The 23028-nt window shown below is 33.8% G+C and overlaps 1 protein-coding gene across 14 annotated transcripts in view; it reads right to left on the reverse strand.

The window, feature by feature from the left end:
* THRB (thyroid hormone receptor beta) overlaps positions 1-23028 on the reverse strand; it is a 173144-nt gene that overhangs the window by 60201 nt on the left and 89915 nt on the right. For 3 of the 14 annotated variants that reach the window (XM_087712860.1, XM_087712858.1, XM_087712859.1), the window contains 2 exons: positions 14284-14378; positions 5336-5447 (listed from right to left, as the gene is read on the reverse strand). The exons of 8 other annotated variants lie outside the window; for them this stretch is intronic. In XM_087712860.1, coding sequence (XP_087568986.1) covers positions 5336-5383 — 48 coding nt within the window. In that variant the 5' untranslated portion in view covers positions 5384-5447; positions 14284-14378. Of the gene's footprint in view, positions 1-635; positions 738-5335; positions 5448-14279; positions 14379-23028 lie in introns of those variants that run through there. 3 more of the 14 variants (XM_087712867.1, XM_014075890.2, XM_087712868.1) reach the window with 3 other exon arrangements.

Genomic DNA, 23028 nt, shown 5'->3' on the forward strand with positions numbered 1-23028 from the left:
ATTTACTAACTGTTTCATTCAAAGCTATGATGGTGCTAAAAAAATAACTTTATGACTAATGTCTGCATTTATGATCTTTGCAGCACTCCTCAGTCTCATGATTACCTTTACAATCCTGTGTCTAACCTATTGTCGTTGTCCCCACCCCCCATATAGACAGAGAATAGGAAGAAAGAGATCATAAGAAAGTAAGCAGGCATATAATAAAAAATACATGGAACTTTTTGTACAGTGTGCTTATGGCTCTAATGTCAGAACATTACTTTCAATGTCTTTTCCCCATCCTGTTTAGTCTCTTGCAATTCTTTTCTTTCCAATGAATGTAAATTCAAACATTAATTGCCTTCTTGCTTTAGTATCAATGTGAACATTCCAAAGATGAAGGAGAATTATTAATCTTTTCTCTTTCCTATATTCTTTAACTATTTCTTTTTCTGCCTTTCTATTTTTTGTATATTATTTTATCTTCTTCCTCCTTCTTTCTTTCTTTCTTTCTTTCTTTCTTTCTTTCTTTCTTTCTTTCTTTCTTATTTATGGTCTTATGCACTGTGTTTTACTTTTACTTAAAGCAAAGACTGCTCAATGGACATAATAAATATAACCACATGTATAAACCCTAACCATAGGACAAATACCTTAGGGATAACTCTCAGGGATATTAGCCTCTATCTCCTCCCTGTGGACATCTGAAAATGTTCATATGGAGAATATTGATGGTTGGTAGACTATATAAAGTACTATGGACATACGCAGATTAGAATTGGGAAATTTGGTGAATTTTCTAAAGAAAGGAAGGATTGCATTCATGTGATCAAAACTATCTCCGAACATTATTGTGATAAGAGTCCTATGGCAGTTAACATTTTCCCCAAAGAAAACAAAAAGCATACTAATTTGCTTGTTTTTCCATGTAGAAAGAAAGATGAAAGAATATGAATGATCAACAGGTCTATTTTGATATGGTTAAGATTTCATTATACTTCATCAATCATGTTTCTAGAGACAACACTTTTTTTTCTCTCATGAAAGGCAAAAATGTCTTAAGACCTTGGTGTGGCTTCTGCATTTTGTATACTTCAACCAAACCTATTTTTTTTCCAAAACAATTTTTATTTTACATTTTTACCTTTGACACACTGCTTCCTTTCCTATTCTACAGCTCATAAAGCTGTGGCAGTTGCATTGATTTATTACTAGAAGGATTATGATTGGGGACAGTTAACAAAATCTTCCCCAGCTAAATACTTGAAATCTCCAAGTTAAAATTCCTTATGTTCAAATTTTTTGATTTGGTAAGATTTGGGGCACGGGGGCTTCTCATCTTTTCCTGAAATTTACCACAAAAATTTGCAACCACTAGAAAACCACCAAAACTATGAAAATACTTTTGTCTACGAAGCCCTATGATTTTCTGTGTGAAATCAATAGGCTTTCTACTTAAAAGTGAACTATACTTGCAAATGATAGCTAATTATAAAAAGAAAACAACAAAATATTTTAAAATGATAATTTAACCTAGAATATTTCTTCAATAATGTAGTCAGAAATTAGCAAGTTTAACCTGCTCAGAAATACCTAGTATAGTCTCAAAATTCATTGGGCTATGTAAAAAAATAAAAGCATGTATTTCCAGTTATTGTCTTCCTTCTCTGGAATAGTTCCTTCCATGATATTCAGATCACTTTTTTCCTGATTTTCAAGAAGTCTTTTAAAAAATTGTTATTCTATCAAGTTGTATGAATACAGTGCTGCTGAAACTATTTGTGTTTCAATTCTGAACATTGAAATTCCCAGTCTGTGTCTGGTGAAGTGCAATTTGCAGTTTTTCAGTTTGATTAATTATTATGAATAATTTCCTTATTTCATATCACAGATCCACTGAACATTTTAAGAAAAAAAGTAAAATATAAAGAAACAGAATAGGAACAATAAAGCAATTTGATTTCCTACTTGATATAAACAGTAATAAGAACATGTCTATTTATTGTTAACAAAGTTTAACTTCTACAAATAAGTGACATCTTATACTTAAACAATATTTGTCTGTCAGAAGGCATTTCATATAAAATTCATCTAGTGTCCAGAAAATTGAATCTATAGAACTCAATTAAGTTTTACTGTATATAAGGCATATGTGACTAATAGCACTAATGAATAAATCCTTAGTAATATCATATACTAAATATGGTTGTTTACTTATTAATAAACTTAACATATTTAATATTAAACTAAACTCGACTGTTCTAATAATAATCTAAACTAAATTACTTATATTAAATCACCTTACTCTAAATTAAATTGTTCTGTAAATACCTTATCAGTACCATTCTGTGCACAACTCCTTCAAACTTTACATAATTCCTTCAAAAGTGACATAAGAAATTAATGTGATTAAGAAGCTTTAGTGTATTAATTCTTAAAACAAATTATATTTTTGATGCAAAGTTTTCCATATTAGTTCAGAGCACTTACATTCTCATTTAAATTTTAATAAGGGACAGTTTATCTTCTGTGTGAATTTTCATCATTGTTCTTTGCGCAGTTGATAGATATTAAGTGCTTTTTATTATCATTTTCAGCTCACTCTAATTGCCAATCAGCTTGGGAGCAGGCTACTAAAATGTCAAATAGTAAGATAACAAGTTTTGGACCACTTGATTAGTAAATTTATTAATTATAATTTAACCTTCAAAAAGAGCTCTTCACTAAGCTAAGCACAGGAAAGGTGTATTAATGTGTTAACCATCTGTTCGGTTATCTACAATAAGTGAAATATTATTGAATGGCAGGTATATTTTTAGGAGTGCCCTAAGGTTTCAATTTGAAATGTAAAATTAGCAAAATTAAGGGCAGATGTTTTTTATATCTCAAAAATTAAACATTACCATAAAGAATAAATTACTGCAACTGATAAATAGTTCCTGACTCTAGGGGAAAAAAAACCCAGACAGGCTTTATAAATAGAATTAATTGTGCAAAAAAAGGAAGATAATGTTCCTGTTTCAATTTCAGTGTAAGTTGCTAACAATGAGGACTATTTTTTTCTTTACTTCATAATAAGAATGAATTAAAAATAAGAAGATTTATTTTGATTCAGGAGAGTGTTTCCATTTACAGAATGAGGCAGGAGATCATTGATGTTCATTTCACTTTTCCTCCTGCAATCTTCTACATTTGCACAAGTGGTGGGCAGGCATGCATGTGAAGATCCACTCGGTTGAACAGAGGGCACTTGTGCTTGTGCGCAAAGATTCATTTGTGCAAGTGGAGTTTGGAAGTTTGGAAGTTTATTAGCATTTGTATGCTGCCCACTCGCAGGGGACTCTGGGCGGCTTACAGACAATAAGAGAATAAAAAAATTAAAAATAGAAATACAATTATTTAAAATTACACAACATACATACCACTTAAAATGGGGCTGGATGCTGATCAACAGTCCCAGGCGTGTCGGAACAGCCAGGTCTTAGTAGCTTTACGGAAGGCCGGAAGAATAGTGAGGGTCCGGATCTCTATGGGGAGATCATTTCATAGGGCCGGAGCAAGCACAAGGTCCCCTCCTTTCACAAGTAGAACTTTGTATGCAAGCACGAATACCCTCTGTTCACACACGAAGCTCCACTTATACAATTGTGCCCGCCGCTTGCATAAATGAAGCTGTGTATGCACCTGCCACTTGTACGTGTGTCTCCCCCCCACACACACCAGGCCGCAAATTAGAAAGGTTGGAGATTGCTGCTCTACATTGTCCCAAATCTTCAGAAGACAGGTAATAGCTTAATAGGAAGCAGTAGACAGCTGCAAAAGACAGATGGACATGGGCTCCTTCTCCATCTTGCTGGCATAAGAGCAAAAATTTATTGAAACATTGATCCAAAACTTTTTCAGATTTTGAGAGCATGTCTAGAGGAATATATTTTACAAACAAACATGAAAAACAGGAGTACAAAAAATAATAATAATCCTGTTTGATTCTACAGTACATTTTCTCCAGCAGGGCTAATAAGTACTTCTAGTCAGGCTTGTATTTGTGGAATCAGTGTATGAAAACGATAAAGTTTGCTCTCCAAAGGCATTTTTGGAATGAAAATTACTGTTCTTTATACTGCAATGAAGTAAATAAACCACTTGAGAAGTAAGTAAACACAAAAGGTTAATCTTCCAAAATGTACTAGAATTTTCTCAAAAGATTGTAAAATGAAAAAGAAAAGATTTGATAACAGAAGGATATCATTATTAATTGTTTTTTCTATGAACAATTAATATAAAGTTTTAAGATGAATAAAAGATTTTATGCTTTTGGACAAAGCAAGATTAATTTGAAATAGAATGATATACTTCCCTACCTCCCTGAAAATAAGACCTCCCTGGATAATAAGCCCAATCGGGCTTTTGAACACATGCATTAAAATAAGCCCTCCCCCCAAAAAAATATTGCAACACAGGAGCAGCTATGAGGTGACCATGCTTGCCACCTCCTGCACCTCAAAAATAATAGGACCTCCCGAAATAAGGCCAAGCGCTTATTTCGGGGGTCAAAAGAAAATAAGACCCTGTCTTATTTTGGGGAAAACATGGTAGTGATGAAAATGTTATTGCTAATACGTATAAACTTTTGCTGAAATATGAGACACAAAAAGTGAAATAATATATGACAAACTAGGTTGAACATTTTGGTTACAATATACAATATTGTATATACAATATATAAATGAACCACTATAGAAATATGTGATTGAAATGACTGAAATTTACATGATATTCTAGCCTTAAACATGATTTTTATAAGATGATGAATTGTTGATATTTATTACCAGACAAATTTTCTAGAATATATAAATGAACTTTGAATCTTTGCTTGAAATGTGAATTACATGAAGGGAAATTTTAATTTGTTTGCCGGAGATGTAAAGGAGATGAAATAACGCAGGTATAAATACATGTATTAATGCAGAAGATTTTAAGTTAAGTTAAAGGTTAAATTACAGATGAAACCAGATTTCTTTTTTTGGACTAATAGACAGCAACTAGAAAAAAGTCACAGAACTTTGCTTTTATATATGACAAGTGCAGTGAGACTATTATATACTTAAAAATGGAAAGACTCAACATTTCCTATCAGAAAAATGATTGGTGAAGATCTTTTTTATTATAGACAAAATATTATCTACATTTATGATTGACTGGAAAACTCTTATAGACTTTGTGCATGAGTAAGGAAAAAAGTATGATATGTGCTTTTTTTGATTAAAAAAAGTTTTATAATATATGAAATTTTGTGTAATATAAAAAAGGGAGGGGTTTTCATAGTAATAAATATTTTTGTAAATGTACTTACAGAATAGTTGTGGCAAAGGAGATCAGAAGCTTCTTTTTTTCTTTTCATTTCTTCCTTCCTTCCTTCCTTCCTTCCTTCCTTCCTTCCTTCCTTCCTTCCTTTCCTCCGTCTGCTATTTATTACTTTGTATTAGTTTTTATGTATTATAAAATATTAATATTTTTTATTTTTAAAAATATGAAATATAAAATTGATTACTTGGGAGTGGGAAACCAGTGATCTATGAGACATATATGGTCTCAGCATACTATTTTCAAACCCCAAGTCTCCCCATAGTGCGTAAGGTATGGGTTTTTTCCAGATTATGGGAGATAATAAGTATCTGTTTAAAAGAAATTTATACTTTCAAAAGTTTTCAAAACTACACATAGAAACTGCAACCCATTTCAAAAAGAATTGAGTCAATTTTTAAACTTTGGTGGAAATGCACTAAAGTGGCAAAAAAGGGTTACTTTTATAAAACTCCTGAAAAATAAATAATGCTGGGTGTTAATTTTTGCAAATTATTGTTAATAGTTGATTCAGATTGAATCATACAATAGAGATTTTCACATGATATTTACCGTATTTTTCAGAATATAAGACACACATTCTTCCCCCCCCCCCAAAAGAGCATGGAAATGCATCTTATACACTATTTTTGGCCTTCCAAAGGCCCACCCTGCATCCCATTTTTGTGAAAAACATGTGAAAAATGGGCCATTTTTTTTTTGCAAAAATGGGGGCGTTTTTACCTTTCTCCAGACCTACTGAAGCCTGGGGACAGGGGAGGCCAAAACCTTTTTTTCTTACTTTCCTCTTCGAAATCTTGGTGCATCTTATACACCAGTGCGTTTTATAGTCTGAAAAAATATGGTAGTTATATGAAAAGCAAACTATGTAGGGCATGAGAACAATTGATTTTAAAAGAAAAAGTTTTCATGAAGTTAAGTTTGATTTTGATAAGTATATGGCCATATATGCTTTGAATCAACCATACTGCATTGCTTCTTATCTTTCTCTCTAACTTGTAGTCAGACTAAAATTATTTCCCATCAAAATACACAAAACAAATAAAATCCATTAAATGCCATCAATACTATAAATGTTGTATAAAGAAAGGCTTTATCTGTATAGTGTGCCTTTATATAAATAGAGTGTGGAAAATGTAGCTTAATCTAACTTAGTCTAAATTTCTCTATAATTAAAATATATTAGACCGGAAGGTTACAACATGTTTTAAGAACAAATGGTGTCAGCCTATTGTATTTGTTTCTGTGGAACTGGAAGAACTAAATTCCTTTGGGAACACTGTGAAGTTGCTTTTTTCCCCTTTCCTGCCTTTTTTCAAACATCAGTTTTTAACCAAGAAAATTCAGTAAATATCTGTGAAAAATACAGGATTTTTTTTCTGCTTACAAGATTCAGTGGGATATGGTAGTTAAAGTATTGGATTACAATCAGAAGGAAACCAAGACTCTAGTCCCTATTTTGCTATTGAAATGGTGATTTTGGAGCATTTTTTATTAGTGGATAATCCTCCTCTGAAGACCACATTAAATAAATGCAGCAATATGTCCATAAGCTTCCTTTTTAAAAAAGTATGTAATATTAAAAGTTCTAAGTAAACATATTTTAAGCCGCTCCTACACTGTAATAAAAAGGAGACCTGCCACAGTTCCGTTTAATTATACTAAAGAAATCTGCTGTGTTATTTTTTTAATCTATACTTAAGAAGCTTGGTCATGCTTCATACCTTCATTACCTAATGTAATATAGAAATTGGAGCAAAATTTGGAATCAATGGTATAAACTTTTCCTATGCCTGAATGCTGGACCTCTGATCAAAATCTAAAAAAGAGACAAGTTAACTTTAATTTCTTTTCAAGTTAATCTTATTTCAGTCTTGTAAGTATTACTAAACCAAAACGTTTAACGGAAACTGCCAAGATAAATAAACATAAATAAAAGAGAACACAATCTACTTTGAATTATCATGAGCAGCTGATCATTTTGGATAAGAACTAATTTCTGTACTTTTTGACAGAAATTATAATTGTATATTATCTAAGATATATGTGTATATAGTCTTTATTTATTGATTAGCCCCTGAGTCATATCAAAGTGCAAAGTTCCAGAAACAAATTATTACTACAATTTGATAGTCTAAAATCTATAGTCTATGTAAGTAAGGTATTACTGTTTAACTCATTTATGCCATAGCAGTGTATTTTACCTTAGCATTGTAAAATGCAAAGGTAAAAAAATTTAAATTTATCACACTAATTATAGTCAGTTTTGTAGTAAATAACTGTTTCTTCAAATGATAAATATCTATTTCAATTTCACAGTGCAGAGTTTCATGATCAGAAATTGTTCTAAATGTGACTCAACCGGAAGTTCCTCAACGAGACAGATGGAAAAATGTGTGCTCTAAAGAGCCGCACATAAATTCTGTCTGACAAACCAATTCTGAGATCCTTTTGGATCAGAACTTCCCTGGAGGGAGAGTGAAGAAGGAACGGCATCTCACTAGACCTAGAAGACTGTAGCAGGTTCCTCATAGATCAGAGATTAGTTCCCTGAATCGGCGTCGGGATAGGCAGCATGGCAACATGGCTGCTAACAAAGCTGCGGGCTTCTGGCCAAAGTTTGTGAGCAGGAGCGGTGCAGGAAAGGAATATGAAACCTGATAAGAAGATTTAATTAATTAACTGACATAAATCAGAATTTGGAAAAGGCAAAGAACCTTGTGAGCATAAATAGTATTGACAGACAGATTGGGATTTTGACGGAAAGAAAGAAAGAAAGAAGGAAGGAAGGAAGGAAGGAAGGAAGGAAGGAAGGAAGGAAGGAAGGAAAGAAAGAAAGAAAGAAAGAAAGAAAGAAAGAAAGAAAGAAAGGGGAAAATGGTGGTTAAAATCATTAAGCCCAAAAAGTACTCTTTGTTTTAAACAACTTGGGAGACAGAAAGAAAGAAACAGAGAGTTGACTAACCCATTTAAACACAAACTTCGATTTGAAGATTGTGTCTTTAAAAGAGATTAATGAATGGAAGGAGGGATGAAACAGAAGTTAAAACATACCAAGGAGACTTGCTTTGTTCGAGCCTGTTCTAATTCACATATCTTAAGCAACTCTAATTAATGAGAAGTGGAATGTAACAAGGAAAAAAAATTAAGGAAAAACACTATTTTCTCACTTATAATCCAATTTTGTCTGAGCAATTAATGGAATGTGAAAACTTCGCAAAAACCAACTGACATAAATCAGAACTTGGAAAAAGCGGTGAAGAGAAACGAAAGTTAAAAACACACCAAGGAGACTTACTTTGTTAGTGTTTCTTCTAATTAATATATTTTAAGCAACTCTAACCAACAAGAGGTGGAATATAACAAGGGGGGGGGGAATCAAGAGCAAAAAAAATACAGACTTATTTGCCAGAGAAAAGAACAAAGAACAAAGGAAGCGAAGTGGTCAAGATGTCTCCCTCTTTTCTTCCTCTCCATTTTAGCTGAATCAGAATTTAAGTTGGACCAAAACTGTGGAATAAGAAGAATCTTGGGAAATTTGGGATTTAAATTATAGTTAACCATACAACTAACTGTAATTTTGGAATTGGACATTATGTGAAGGTGGGAATTTGAAGAATTATGTGAAATTATATAAAATATGCATAAATCATTACAATCAAGTTTAAATAGAATTTTGAAGTTAGAATCTGAGGAGAGGCAGGAAGCAAATGAAGAAGAGGGAAACGATAATGAAAGGGTAGAAAACGTGGTAAATAAAAAGCAGACAAAAAATTTCACTGGGTTTGACAGTGGTATAGGGAAAGTTGAAAAGGGGGGATGTGTCCCAACAAAGAGAAATAAAAATCAGACAAAAGATTTCACTGGGTTTGGCAGTGGCTTGAAGAAAATTGAAGAGGGTGGACATGTCCCAATAAAGAAAAGGGAGGAGACAGGAATAGAGAATTGGGACAAAAGACTTAGTACAAAAAAATCAGATATTTAGAAATTGTTACATGGAGAAGATAAAGTTGAAGTATGTGATTTACTCCTTTACATGATAATTAAACTGAGTTGCTAACTGATTGAATATGATAATGGAAAGATAATTACATATGGGTTAAAATATACAAAATATGGATGCATATAGAATTCTTAAGAAGATGAACGAAGTGAGGTGTGTATTGCTTGTTATTCTACATAGCAGATCAATGGAATTGTAATGAACATTTAACAGTAAGGATTGTTATTTAAAGACAATTAAAGGTAAGCTAAGTTAAGGTATGGAAAAATGGAGGGGGAACATGAAATATACTTACATTGGAAAATTATTGAGACTACAAAGACAGAAATAAAAATTTAGAGTGTGTAATGATGTATAACTATATAATATTATGATGAGAATAGCTGGGAATTGTAATCAGGTCCACATTCCAGCCAAAAATAGGTTGGGAGTGTGTGTTTAAAAATATAATTTATACATACATACATACATACATACATATTCTTTTACGAAAAGAAGGAGGAGGATATTTGGTAAAATTAAAGATAAAATTAAAGATATTTGATGAAATGAAACTTTAAACACCATCAACACAAAATGGAGTTTGCTCAGAGACTGAAATACACCAAGTAAATGAGATGAAGAGTGTGGCGTAGAGGAGAGAGTTAAGGGAAGAAGAGAGAGTTAGGAGAGAGGGCAGGGGGAGAGAGGATGAGAGGAAGAAGGAGTGGAAAGACAAGAGACGAGAAGGAAAGAGGAAGGGGAAATAGAGAAGAGAAGAACAACAGAGAGAAGAAAGGAACTAGGGAGGAGGAGTAAAGAGGGAGAAGAAAGTGATGGATAGGGTACAAATATGGTGTATGGAGAGCAGAAGAGCCAATAATCATTTTTGGGGGTTGATGGTAAGACAAATTGATGTACGTAAATATTTAATAATATAAAATAATGTTGGTTATGTAACAGTATACATGTGGTTATTTGTTATGAAAATGTAAAAAATAAAAAACTTTTTATAAAAAAAGAAAAGGAAATTGTTCTAAATGTCAAACTAAATGTGAAAACAACAATGGGAAGAAATAACATTGACTATAATTGTATAGATACCTACTCTCATAACTATAAATGTTTCTAAACTCCTGCCTCTTCCAGCAATGACAATTTAAAGCAGCACTGTTTTTACCCAGATATTGTTTCATCTGAAAGGAAATATCATATATTTAGATATTATACTAAACTTTATTTATCAATGAAGTTTTTACTATTATTTACTATTTCAATTAGCAGCAAGTTCTTTGTTTGCAAACATACTCACTAATCATAATAAAACTGAATTTAGCTGAAAGAGTTGTTAACCATTGAACCAAGGGTTTTCTCCCAAAACATTCAAATTCTGCTCCTATTATGAAAATTAATTAATCAAATAATTTTAAAAACCTTGATATTTATCAGAATTGCCTCTTTCATATCAAAATCAGTACAGAATAGGATAGAATGTTTAGAATAGACTGGAGTTTCATTGCAAGGGTGATAAAATTCTATCAATTAATATAATAGACATTTTCCAGTTTTTCTTATTTGTAATTTTATATTTTCTAGTCCAATTTTCTATTGCCTATTCATATAGTTTCATGGCTTATACTAAGCTGCTGTGATAACCACATTCACAAAGAGAGAAACAATTCCAATTAGAAACTACTATGGAACATTAGAAAAATAATAAAAGCAATATATTGTTCTTTAACTAAAAATACAATAATACCAAATTTAAGTTTGGACTATTTTAAAAACTTTTCAATAATTTGATCATAGTAACTAAGATGAAATAAAAAAATATCCAAAACCTGTCAATAAATATTAAAGTGATAGAGTTAAAATAACAAAACATCCATCTAATTCATGTACCTGTTAAGCTTATCATTTTTTATATCTTTCCTAATTTCTAGAGGTTTAAACCAAGCATTTGTTGGACATAGTTTTTTTTTATTAAAAATTGTAAAAATTACAAATGAAACCATAAAAGTTACTAAAAACATCAAACAAAAATGAAAACCTTTAGCATTAAAGCTTTTATTTATGATTTTTTAAAGTAACTTTTATGGTTTCATTTGTAATTTTTACAAATTACATGCTAGTGAAAAAGTTATGAGGAATAGTTAGGAATGTTCAACCCACAGAAGGGAAAATTACAAGACAACATGATAGTTTTGATAGAAAGAGGAGCTTTTGTGTAGAAATTGGAGCAGAATTTTTCAAAGTTGTTCCAGAAGACAGGACAAGAAAAAGTGACCTTACTTAAGCCAATTCATTTGGAAAGCAGGAAGAATTTCTTAATGAAAACTCAACAATGGAATGGACTGTCTTGAAAATTGTAGGATTCTTTTCTGTTAGATATTTAAATAAAGACTGGATGTCCATCTGTGGAAGTTGCTATAGTACTGGATACCTGCTTTGAGAATATGGAATCACAAAGAATTGTGATTGTGCCTTATATTTCTAGACAATTATTTCTAGTCTGTCAAATAACCAGAATTTTGTTAAATTTTGTTAAAACATTTAAACATTAGCATAAATTAACAAATAGTAAGGGAAATACTTAAATAAACATAAAAAGCCCTTACTATAGGTAATTCAGGTATTAAAAATTTAAAAATATAAATAAAGTAGTCTTTCAAGATTTACTTGAACTGTAGCAGTGTGAGTAATCATAATATTTTGCTTCAAGTATTCAATATTATCAGAAGAATAAACAAGGTAAGGTATGGCTTTTGACATTATTAAAATTATAGGATTATTTATATTTCCAAATACTTTACTTATAATTTTTATTTTTATTTAAATTATTTTTGCACCTATAACATCATATTAAATAATGTGATAACTGTCCATGGTCTTAAAAATTTGCTAATTTCTGCCTTATCCTTTCTTCTCTGTATCATCTTACGATGGGAGAGACTCAAATCAAATCAAATGTTTATTGTCAATGCACAACATGTGTACAATGAAATTGAATTATTCTCCCTTGGTGCAGCCCCTTGAAACACAAGATACATCTCAATAACTCAAATGAAAAAAATAGAATCCCTAAACCCAAATAAGTAATAACTAACACACATTCCCATATATGTATGTAATATTATATTATATTACATCTGTATGAACATGTTGCACGTTGCACAGGCCTGCAAGCATGGCATATTAAACCTAATTGTGGTGTTATGTTGCGTTCAGAAGTTTGACAGCCCATGGATAAAATCTATTTTTCAGCCTATTCGTTCAACTAGCTATGCTTTTATATCTTCTGCCCGATAGTAGGAGAGTAAAGACCAGGGTGTGAATCATCCCTGAGGATTTTCTCACTCTGTTGAGGCAGTGGGTCCTGGAGATTTCATCCAGTGGTGCCAGGTGACAGCCCATATTTTTTTGTGCTGTGCTCATCACCCTCTGTAATACCTTTCTATCAACAGCTGTCAAGCCAGCATACCTTATCATAACACAATATGTAATGATGCATTCTATCGTACACCAGTAAAAGGAACTCATCAGTCATTGTTCCACCTGATTTTTTTTTGCAAGACTCTAAGAAAATGGAGTCTCTATTGAGCCTTCCTGACCACCTGAATTGTGTTATTTTTCCAGGTGAGATCTTGACTAAGGTAGATTCCCAGAAATTTGAAAGAGGAGACACTCTCCATACATCCCCCTTGATGTAGAGTGAGACAGGTTCCTCTCTCTGCTTCCGGAAGTTTAACACCATTTCCTTTGTCTTGCTAGAGTTTAAATGCAAATTGTTTTCTGAGCAACATGTGGATAACCTCTGGACTTCTTCTCATACGCTATTTTGTCTCCTATAATAAGACCCAGTACAGTATGGTATCATCTGCAAACTCTATTATCATGTTAGATGAATCAGAAGATATGCAGTTGTATGTGTACAACAAGTGCAGGTAGAGACTGAGCACAGCCCTAAGGAGACCCAGTGCTGAGCTTCAAGGAGGATGTGAAAGACCCAGCCCTCACTGTTTGTGACTGGTCTGTCTTTAATCCAATCAGAAAGGCTTTAATCCAATCACAGGTGAGAGAAGGGAAATTCAAGTCAGTCAACTTTTTGATGAGGATATCCAGCAAAATGGTGGTAAAAGCTGAGCTGTAGTATATGAAAAGCATTCTGATGTAGTTCTCAAGTTTCTCTAGATAACTCACTATAGAATGAAGGGCAGTAGTGATGACACTGCCTGCCAACCTATTTCCTCTGTAGGCAAACTGATATTGGTCAACGTTCAATGGAAGGCATGACCTGAAGTGTTGAAGAACCAGTCTCTTGAAGCATGTCATCACTACAGACATAAATAAAATGGGTCTGTAGTCATTCAGACTGTTTATTGCTGTTTTCTTCAGGACTGGAATAATAGTGGCTGCTTTCTGACATGATGGAACACTGGCCATTTGTAGGGAGATGTTCAAAATCCTTGTTAGGACCTCTGATAGTTGGTCAGCACAAGTTTTTACCACTATCCCCAACACCAGTGGTGGGTTCCTACTGGTTCAGCTGAACTGGTAGTGGTTTGGTGGCCTGGATCACTGGAACCAGCAGTGACCTAGGCCTGCCACGCCCCAAAACCAGTTCTCTGGGCGGTGCCATAGGCTTCTTGTTTTTTGCTTCTGCGCATGCACAATTTTTATTGCACTGCGCATGTGTGCACTGTTTAACTATAAAAATGTGAGAAAAGAATCCAAAAATTCCTGTAAGCTAAAATAGAATCAAATTTATGGTAGAGGGTGGGGGATAACTAATTATTTGCCCCAATAATCCATATTCAGTGGTAACCCATATATCTTTTTAACTCCTTTCATGCAATCCTTTTTTTCCTGCATGCAGCAGAAAGAAAAGAATAAAAACAAATACTGTTTTTTTAAAAGTACAATTGTTATAACAAGAAAGAAAAATACTGACTTACTTGCAGCATTAAACTCTTAACACATTCTTTTCTTTTTTTAAATGCTGTTTCTTAGGCACCTTGTACCCATATGATGGTATTCATTGGCAAGCAAACTAGAATAAGAAAAAAAATATTTGAGGTTATAATCATTGATCATCTTTTCTCCATCTTCAGTAAGAAATGCTTCGCCCCAAGAAAAAACAAATGCTGTAGTAGCCAGAAAATTTCATTGGATGGGCCCTCTGGCACTGCAGGAAAATTCTGGGCTGCTTTGAAAATGTCCCATAAAAATGAACAAGATTACTGAAAATGTACAGGAGGAAGAGTCAAAGAAATATCCCTGAAACACTCTATTTACTTGGGTAAGATCTACTGTGGCAATCCTTTTATTATCTACCCCAAGCTGCAACAGCAGAAGCAATGATATTTTCTTGACAGATGTGTTACCCATTTGCTAGCTTGACGTTTTCCTATACACTTCAGGAAGAGATAAGCATTTAACCATGGATCAGATCAGAGAATTGCTAAGTTACAAGATAAACACTTCTAGATCTACTATAATAGCAGACTTGCTAAGAAGCTTTGGATTCCACAGATTAGTTCCTGCCTGCTAGTATTAGCCACTAGTTGAAATCCTACACTGCCTAATTGTGACTTGCTCACAAAAGCTCTGACTTGCTAACAATCGTAGAAACAAATAGTTATTTGAATAACCCCAAATGCCAAGATTTAAACACTTTACTTCTGAGCTTCCATCACTTTCATCTTGCCATTCAAGTGGGAAGAGGGGAAATGGAATGCTTACCTTCATCTACAGACCATGAGAGCCTGAACCGCACCAACGTGTCAGATGGAGACATGGACTGTTCCCATAACAAAAAGAAGTCTTATGATTGGACAATGTGAATATCCAGGGTGGGGGAAAAGGGAATCTATTGTTTAACTAATTTCTTATTTATTCTGAGACAGTGGAAGATCATGTGAAGTTAGTGCAGGAAGAACTGAAGAAGCTACTTGAAGCCAAGATCTATGCCAAACTATCCAGATGTGACTTCCAGAAAACCAGTCTGGATTCTTTGTAGTACCAAGTGTCCAGTGAGGGAGTGGAGCTGGACCCAGGGAAAATGAAAGCAATACTAGAGTAGGAAGTCCCCCGAACCAGAAGACAGCTGCAGAGCTTCTTGGACTTTGCAACTTCTACTGGTAGTTCATCCCTTCATTTGTGCAAATAGCCCTGCCCATCATCAAACTACTAAAAACAGATGGAGGTGGGATGAAGGCAAAGTGAGCCAACAGCTTAATTGGATTATGGAATATCAAGCAGCTTTCAAAAAGCTCAAATAGCTCTTTGCAGAGGAGCCATCTCTTAAACATCTGAGCCTGGAGGAGCCCTTCATAATACAAGCTGATGCTAGTTACAGTATAAAAAATATGTTGAGACTCTAGAACAGGGGTGTCAAACTCAAGGCCCATGGGTGAGATTTGGTCCATGGGGTGCTTAGATTTGATCCATGGGGCTGCCCTGGAAACAGCAAAGAACTGGCTCCATTTTAGCTGGCAGAAGGTTGCAGGAGGCCATTTCATCTGAAAGCAGAGCTCACAAGGGCTGCACCCTCCCCCAAAGCTCTGTTTTCACTGGCAGAGAGTTGCAGGAGGCTGTCCCAGCTGAAAACAGAGCTCGGGAGCCCATTTTTATGGGCAGAGCTCTGAGGCCACAAGAGGCACCTGACATGAGTGATATCAGGCTGTCCACAGCCATCCTATCCATGCCCACCCCAGACCTCCGAGGTTAAACACAACCCTGATGTGGCCCTCAAGGAAATCAAGTTTGACATCCCTGCTCTAATAAGAGTGCAGAGAAGAACTATAAAGATGATTAGGAACTGGAAGCTAAAACATATGAAGAACAGTTGCAGGAATTGGGTCTGTCTAGTTTAATGAAAAGAAGGACTGGGATGACATGATAGCAGTGTTCCAAATCTAAAGGCCTGCCACAAAAAAGGGAGGATCAACTTATTCTCCATGGCACCTGAAGGCAGGACAAGAAGTAATGGATGAAAATTAATCAAAGAAAGAACTAACTTAGAACTAAGGAAAAATTCCATGACAGTTAGAATAATTAATCAGTGGTATAACTTGCCTCCAGAAGGAGGTTTAAAGAAGAGATTGAATAACTGTTTATCTGAAATATTACAGGGTTTCTTGTTTGAGCAGGGGGTTGGACTAGAAAATCTCCATGGTTCTTTCCAACTCTTTATTCTTTATAGAAACCATACAAAAGCACTTTATATGTTTTGAATACCTACTTTGAATACATATCTTACCCTGGTACCATTCCTCAATCCAGCACATGGATTGTACATGGATATCTGTCATGTAGAAAGAGTTTTAAAGGCTGTCTAACTAATTCATAGCAGACCTCAAACCAAACAAAACACCTTATGATTTAGTGCTATGTATAAACCCAGTCATTATATCTATGCTTTGTTGACATGAGGAATAACCTTTTCTACCAAAATAATTTTAAACAGTTTAAATTTATTATGAAATGACTGTTTATATCCTCCCACTTGTATCTATTTAATCTTTTCCTGATTTCCCTATTTGCAACTTTCCCAGCCAGTTTCCAATAAGCAATGTAAATAGAGGAATCCTGATTCATTTATTGATCACATGCTTCACTTAACAATTACAGTGATTTGCTTAATAACCACGACAAAAAGGTCATAAATTTGCATTTGACTCACTTAACAACCACCTTTCTTAGGAGAGGAAATTCTTATCTCAATTATGGTCATAAATTGAAAGCCTATCTGAAGTCCTAAAGGATTCCGATGTCCTAATTAAATCATGATCCTCAAGCCAAGTTTCAAAAGAAATCCAGTTATTTATTAGGAGCTTCATGTCAGCATGAACCAAATGAAGCCAACTCTGACTTCACTTAATTTGTGTCTTGGCTCTGACTCTGTTTTCCCCTCCCCTCAAGGCATATCATCAGTCACATTCCCCAACAAAGCAATTTCGAGGGTTGTGAGCCGAGGTGGCGCAGTGGGTAGAGTGCAGTACTGCAGGCCACTTCAGCTGACGGCTAGATCAGCAGTTCAGCAGTTCAAATCTCACCGGCTCAGGGTTGACTCAGCCTTCCATCCTTCCGAGGTGGGTGAAATGAGGATTGTTGGGGGCGATATGCTGACTCTGTAAACCGCTTAGAGAGGGCTGAAAGCCCTATGAAGTGGTATATAAGTCTAACTGCTATTGCTATTGCTATTGCTATTGTGGAAGTCACTCCCTCCGGCCACTGTGGGTTGCCTTGGAGATGACCTTGAGGCTGCCAGCTGGATTGTGCTTTGTTTTGACTAAAATGCAAGTTCCTCGATGCAGCTGCAAGGCTCAGTTCCTCATCCCCCCACCTATGGCAAATCGAGAAGAGACCAGGAATGCTTCACGAATTGACAGTGACATTCCACAATCAAAGTTCATCTCACATAAAAATAACACTGAATCTCTGGGATATTCTTGAGAATACATAGATTGAAAATCTATGCCGATTTGGGACTCCGTGTAATATCGCTTCATGTAATTTAACAAGGCAATTCTATGAGGAAAGAATTTAAATAATAATCTGGATCAATAAATATTTTAGTGCTAAATGATAGCAGATAATGTACACAAATCCAATTCTGGGTTCTTATCCTTAGTGTAAATTAGTCATTAGAGTATTGTTCTCTTTCATTATTTTTGATCTTTCTTTGTTCAGAGTTGACTCCTTTGCTGATTGTCATTTTTATTTGCTGTACCAAACTGTAAGGAAGAACTTTCAAAATGCTTGCTGTGATAAGGTTTGACTGACTAAAAATAACATAAGGAATGTCCTTCATATAAATCATAGACATTGCTTTTGTACACTGTCCAGACAGCAATTATTGCTGTATATGAAACCAAGTGCTTCTAGTTGATAAAATATCTTTCTAGAGTAATGTATCAAGTCATAAGTGAAGCTGTTCTCAGAATAACAGGCTTCTGTAAAATTTGAAAAATAAAACTAACTCTAAAAATAGCATAATGTTGTACATGAACATTAATCAACTCTGGTGACATATCTTTCAATATAATTTCCCATTAGATACAAGACATTTTTAAATAAGGCACCAGGCATTGATATTACAAAGCTCCTTTCAAATGAATGTAAGCTGATACACATCCCACCCCACCAAACTTGACACAACTACAAATTTAAGTGCAGGAGATTTCACAATGTGACTGAAGTATATCTTGATTTTCACCAAAGCCTCTAATGCTATGGATTTTAAAGCAATAAAAAGAATTCAAGAGTGTAGCTATCTTCTTCAGGACATCATGACATTAAGTAAAGTTGATGACTGATTTATTAAAGATCAAAAATCTTAAATAGCAACTTAATTAATAAATTAATAAATTCTAAGTTTCCCTTTTGTCCATTTTCTGTGTGAACTATTTCAATAAAATAAATTTAATTCCATTCCATCTGTTTTTGTTGCTTGTTTAAACATAAAACATAAACATGTTAGCTAAATATTCCTCTTAAAAATATTTGCTAAAATGTAATTATTAAGACCAATGTGTAGGCAATATTTAATTTAAATAAATGATTGTGGAAGAATACTTAGAATGCATTCAGCTGTGCAAGTGCCTGTTCAGTACTAACTCATTGAATCCAGCTTTGGCAAATCCCAGTAGAATCTGCCTATGGAATTGGCAAAGATTTGTATTCCAATCCTGGAACAACTTCACACTTTTTTTAAACCAGATGTTGTTTTTACAAGAACATGAAAAAAAACAATGAGTATTTAATTAATCTATTTTAAGAGGACTAAAGAAAATCTTAAAAAAAAATCCCCCTAAAATACTTTAATAAAGGGACTACTATATACACCACTATAGATTTTGAAGTATTTTTCTTTATTGATCAGTGCGACTTCTTTTTTTAAATTGTTTTAAAATGCTTTGAATCTGTAAAGAAACTTATGAAAGCATTTGAAATCATTTGAAACAGTAAAATAAATGTGATACTTTTGACATATCTGAAATAACTCCTTGAGGCTTCCAAAAATAAACATACTTAAAAATAAGAGACTAACTAGCAAAAAGCAATTAAAATAAAATTAATTAAATAAAATTTTAATATCTTTCAGTGAGTGCACTTTTACTACAGTATTAGGGCACCTTAATAAATAATATCTGAATAATAGTTATTCCACAGAAGCAAGCAGCTTGGATTCCTTTTTCATAGTCAAGAATACAGTTAAAATTCCTTTGAAATAATAGAATTTGTAGCTTATACTTTTGTTGATATCAAAGAATTGTAGATGTCTTTGTAGTATAGTTGTTCCATGGGTGATCAACATAATGTGCAATCACATATGCTCATTCATTTCAGCATTTAAATCAGCAACAACTGCTGAAAATATTATTTTACTAGACATGCTATGGTACCCATGCTTCCTCATCTACATAAAATTTACCTAATGTGCCATTCTGATTAAATACTGAAATGTTCATGGACATAGCCTAATCAGATTTAGGTACTGTAAGCACTGAAATGCTTAGAATTTCAAAAAAATATTTTGATATCACTTTGTAAGATGTCCCAAGGGGCATTTTCAAGAGGCAATAGGACTTTGTTTCACATCATTCAAGAAGTATGTTCAGGAGGAGGAGCTAAGCTCACGATGATATGGTCGTGCGGTCTCGATGCTCTGAGACTCCAGCCAATACTTTTGCTGCTGGGTGGTCCAAATGGACCTAAACCGTCCCGAAGAGACAGTGAACAGGAAGAATGCATCTTGCTGATCTTGGGGATATTGCAAAATCCCTGAAAGAAGCAAGAGAAATTCTTCAAGCCGGCGACAAAAATCCAGCCAAGGCTGACGAAGTCGGGGCGGCTCCAAAATGGAAGGATACAGAAAGTGAAAGTGTTTCTAGCTAGTGAGGAACCTTTACTGTTTTAAAAAGAGACTGCCTATAAAAACTTAAAAATTAATTTAAATTGAAGAATAGAAGAATCAAGTGGTGGAATTAAATTTGGAATGGTTTTGGACAGTGATTATCTTACTTTTTAAATGCTATCTTCATGGATGGAATTTATGCAAGCCTTTTGAAACTGATGGATTAAGCTTTTTTCTTCTACCTTTTCTTTATGATTCTCTGTAATCTATAGACTAAAGTTTTCCTTTTCATTGATGTGGGTATTTTTCTAATTCATTTAAAGATTGGACTTCTTTTTCTAACTTGAAATACATAAAAGATACAAAAGGAAACTTTTTAACAGTGTTACCGCTGCTCGGAGGCTGGGAGGTTTTGCTGATCGGAGTTTTGTGTGTTCAAAACAGAACACTTTTTTTTCTTCATGGATTATTTTGACTTGGCACCACAAAGTTTTACTGCTTGGCTACAGAGAGTGATAAGAAGGGAAGCACACAGATGTCTCTTTGAAGTATATTTCTAATGAGAAAAAAAGTGAAAATAACATTCTTTGTGAATCTATGCTTTAATCTTATTAACCTTCCAAGCTAGAGCAGCTGTGTTTGTTAGAATGGCACAACTTCAAAAGAAAATAGAAGTATCAAATTTGCAAAAGATACTTTCAGAAATACAGAAATTATCAAATATATATAAAAGAATAGAGAAAAAACTAGAATACTTAGAGCACATAACAATAAAATATGATGAAAAAATTGAGGATGTTTATCAAAATGCAAAATGAGGTGATTGAAACTCAAAAAACCGAAGTGGAAAATGAATATAAAGAGATTAAACCTGCTGATATTTATGGTAATTGGTTTGTTCCTGAAAATGGAAAGAATGGAATACTGAAAGAGGAAGTAAATGTAGAGGAAATCTATTCCAAAGGGCAAGATATAGAAGAAAAAATTAAAGAATCTATAGACTTAAAGAAAGAAATTCTATTAGCAAAAGCATTGATAACACTGTTGACAATCAAAGACAAGCTGAATAAAGAAACAGAAAGAGGGCATCAAGATTATATGAGAGATCTTACAAGCAAGGAATTGCTAAGAGAAATCCATACAAAGCTGATCAAGAAGATGATTAGAGGACTGGCACCACAAATGGCAGAAGATATGAGATTGTTTTGTTATTGGAAAGATACAGGGTGATAGATGGAAGAATATAATTTAAAACTAGTTAAACTTAGTGAAATTTATTGATAATAGATATAGCTTAAATAAATAACTGATAATGTTACTAATGTATACAATGTGTTATGATGAGTATAATTGGATATGAATATCGCATGGTACCCATGTAAGGAAGATTAGCAATCCCTTTGGATTATACATAAAGAATAATACTAATACTACTGCTGCTGCTACTACTAATACTACTGCTGCTGCTGCTGCTGCTGCTACTACTACTACTACTACTACTAATACTAATACTAATAATAAACTAAGTTAGATACAATTAAAGTTTTGATTATTGGGGGAAAATGTTATGATATAGGATATAGTTAAATAAAGGAGAGATAAGAATAACAATGCATATATAGATATGGGTATAACATAAGGAAACTGGATGTAAACTTTAAACAGTGATTTGGAAAGGAGGATTAGAAAACCTTGTTACTGAATATTATGGATGTTTAGCTAGAACAGGACATAAGGATTTAATGTTAGTGGATGATTTTAGAAATAGTAATTGAAAGGCCAGTATGTGGTTATGTATTAAACTTTGGTATATTTTATGATGAAGGACATTTAAACAATTATAGTCAAATGAAAATGGAGATTTAATGATTTATTTGAGTTAAAATACTTAAGTTAACATGAACTATGTTTGTTGACTGTGGAAGAGATGCACGGAAGTTTTTTTTTTAACCAACTGATACACTTTCTATAGCATGTAAAGAAGGATGATGTATTTGTTTTAAATTAAAAATTAAAAATTTTTAATTAAAAAAAGCTATGTTCAGTTCTTGGATGAGAAGAGAAAATCTTCAAGGAAAAGCATAGAAAGTTAAATTCCTCTTGAAAAAGCACCTTGGGATAACCATGACGTGGATAACTGGGAATCCCCATAGACACTTTGTAAGATGTCTTTCCAAGTGCTTGTTTGTTCAGGGCTTAATGTTATTTTTTCCAAAATATACAAAGATATTTTGATGGTTAAATTTAGAGGTCAATATGATTAATACAAATTAGTTGCTGCTGATTTTATGTTCTCCTGATAATGAAGAAATTATCTCTGCTCATTAAGGTGATAGGTTAATGTAACTTTAAATACAGCTATAGATTAAATGACCATTTGTTCATCAAATGTTACAATAATGTTAAATGAATAGTACTTATGATCAGTCCTTGAAACATGAGTCTATGAAAGATATTTAGTTGGATAAAGACAAAACAATCAGGATATTCTACATGCGGGTTTAGGATAACTTGCTGCCACTGGCTCTGCTGCTGCCTCACTGCTGCTATCTTACTCTGGCTACCTCACTGCCACCCAGTTCACCCCAGCCATCTTGCCCTGGCCAACTTGATTCAGGACAATTCACCATGGAACAATACCTTTTATTAGTTACATCAGTATAATGCAATATAATGAGGAAATGACATAGAGTATGGAACCTCCTCCTCCTCCTCTAGAGGAGGAGTTAATACTGGGGGCTAAGTCTGGGGGGGGGTATTGGGGAAGTCAATAGCTAAGACTGTGAGGGTTTGGGGAAGTCAAAGCAGGGAGGGAAAGATGGGCTTCCACCACCACCCC

Source organism: Thamnophis sirtalis, unplaced genomic scaffold, assembly GCF_051295495.1.
Source record: "Thamnophis sirtalis isolate CommonGarterSnake01/CBP01778 unplaced genomic scaffold, rThaSir2_p1.2 scaffold_4, whole genome shotgun sequence".
Taxonomy (NCBI): domain Eukaryota; kingdom Metazoa; phylum Chordata; class Lepidosauria; order Squamata; family Natricidae; genus Thamnophis; species Thamnophis sirtalis.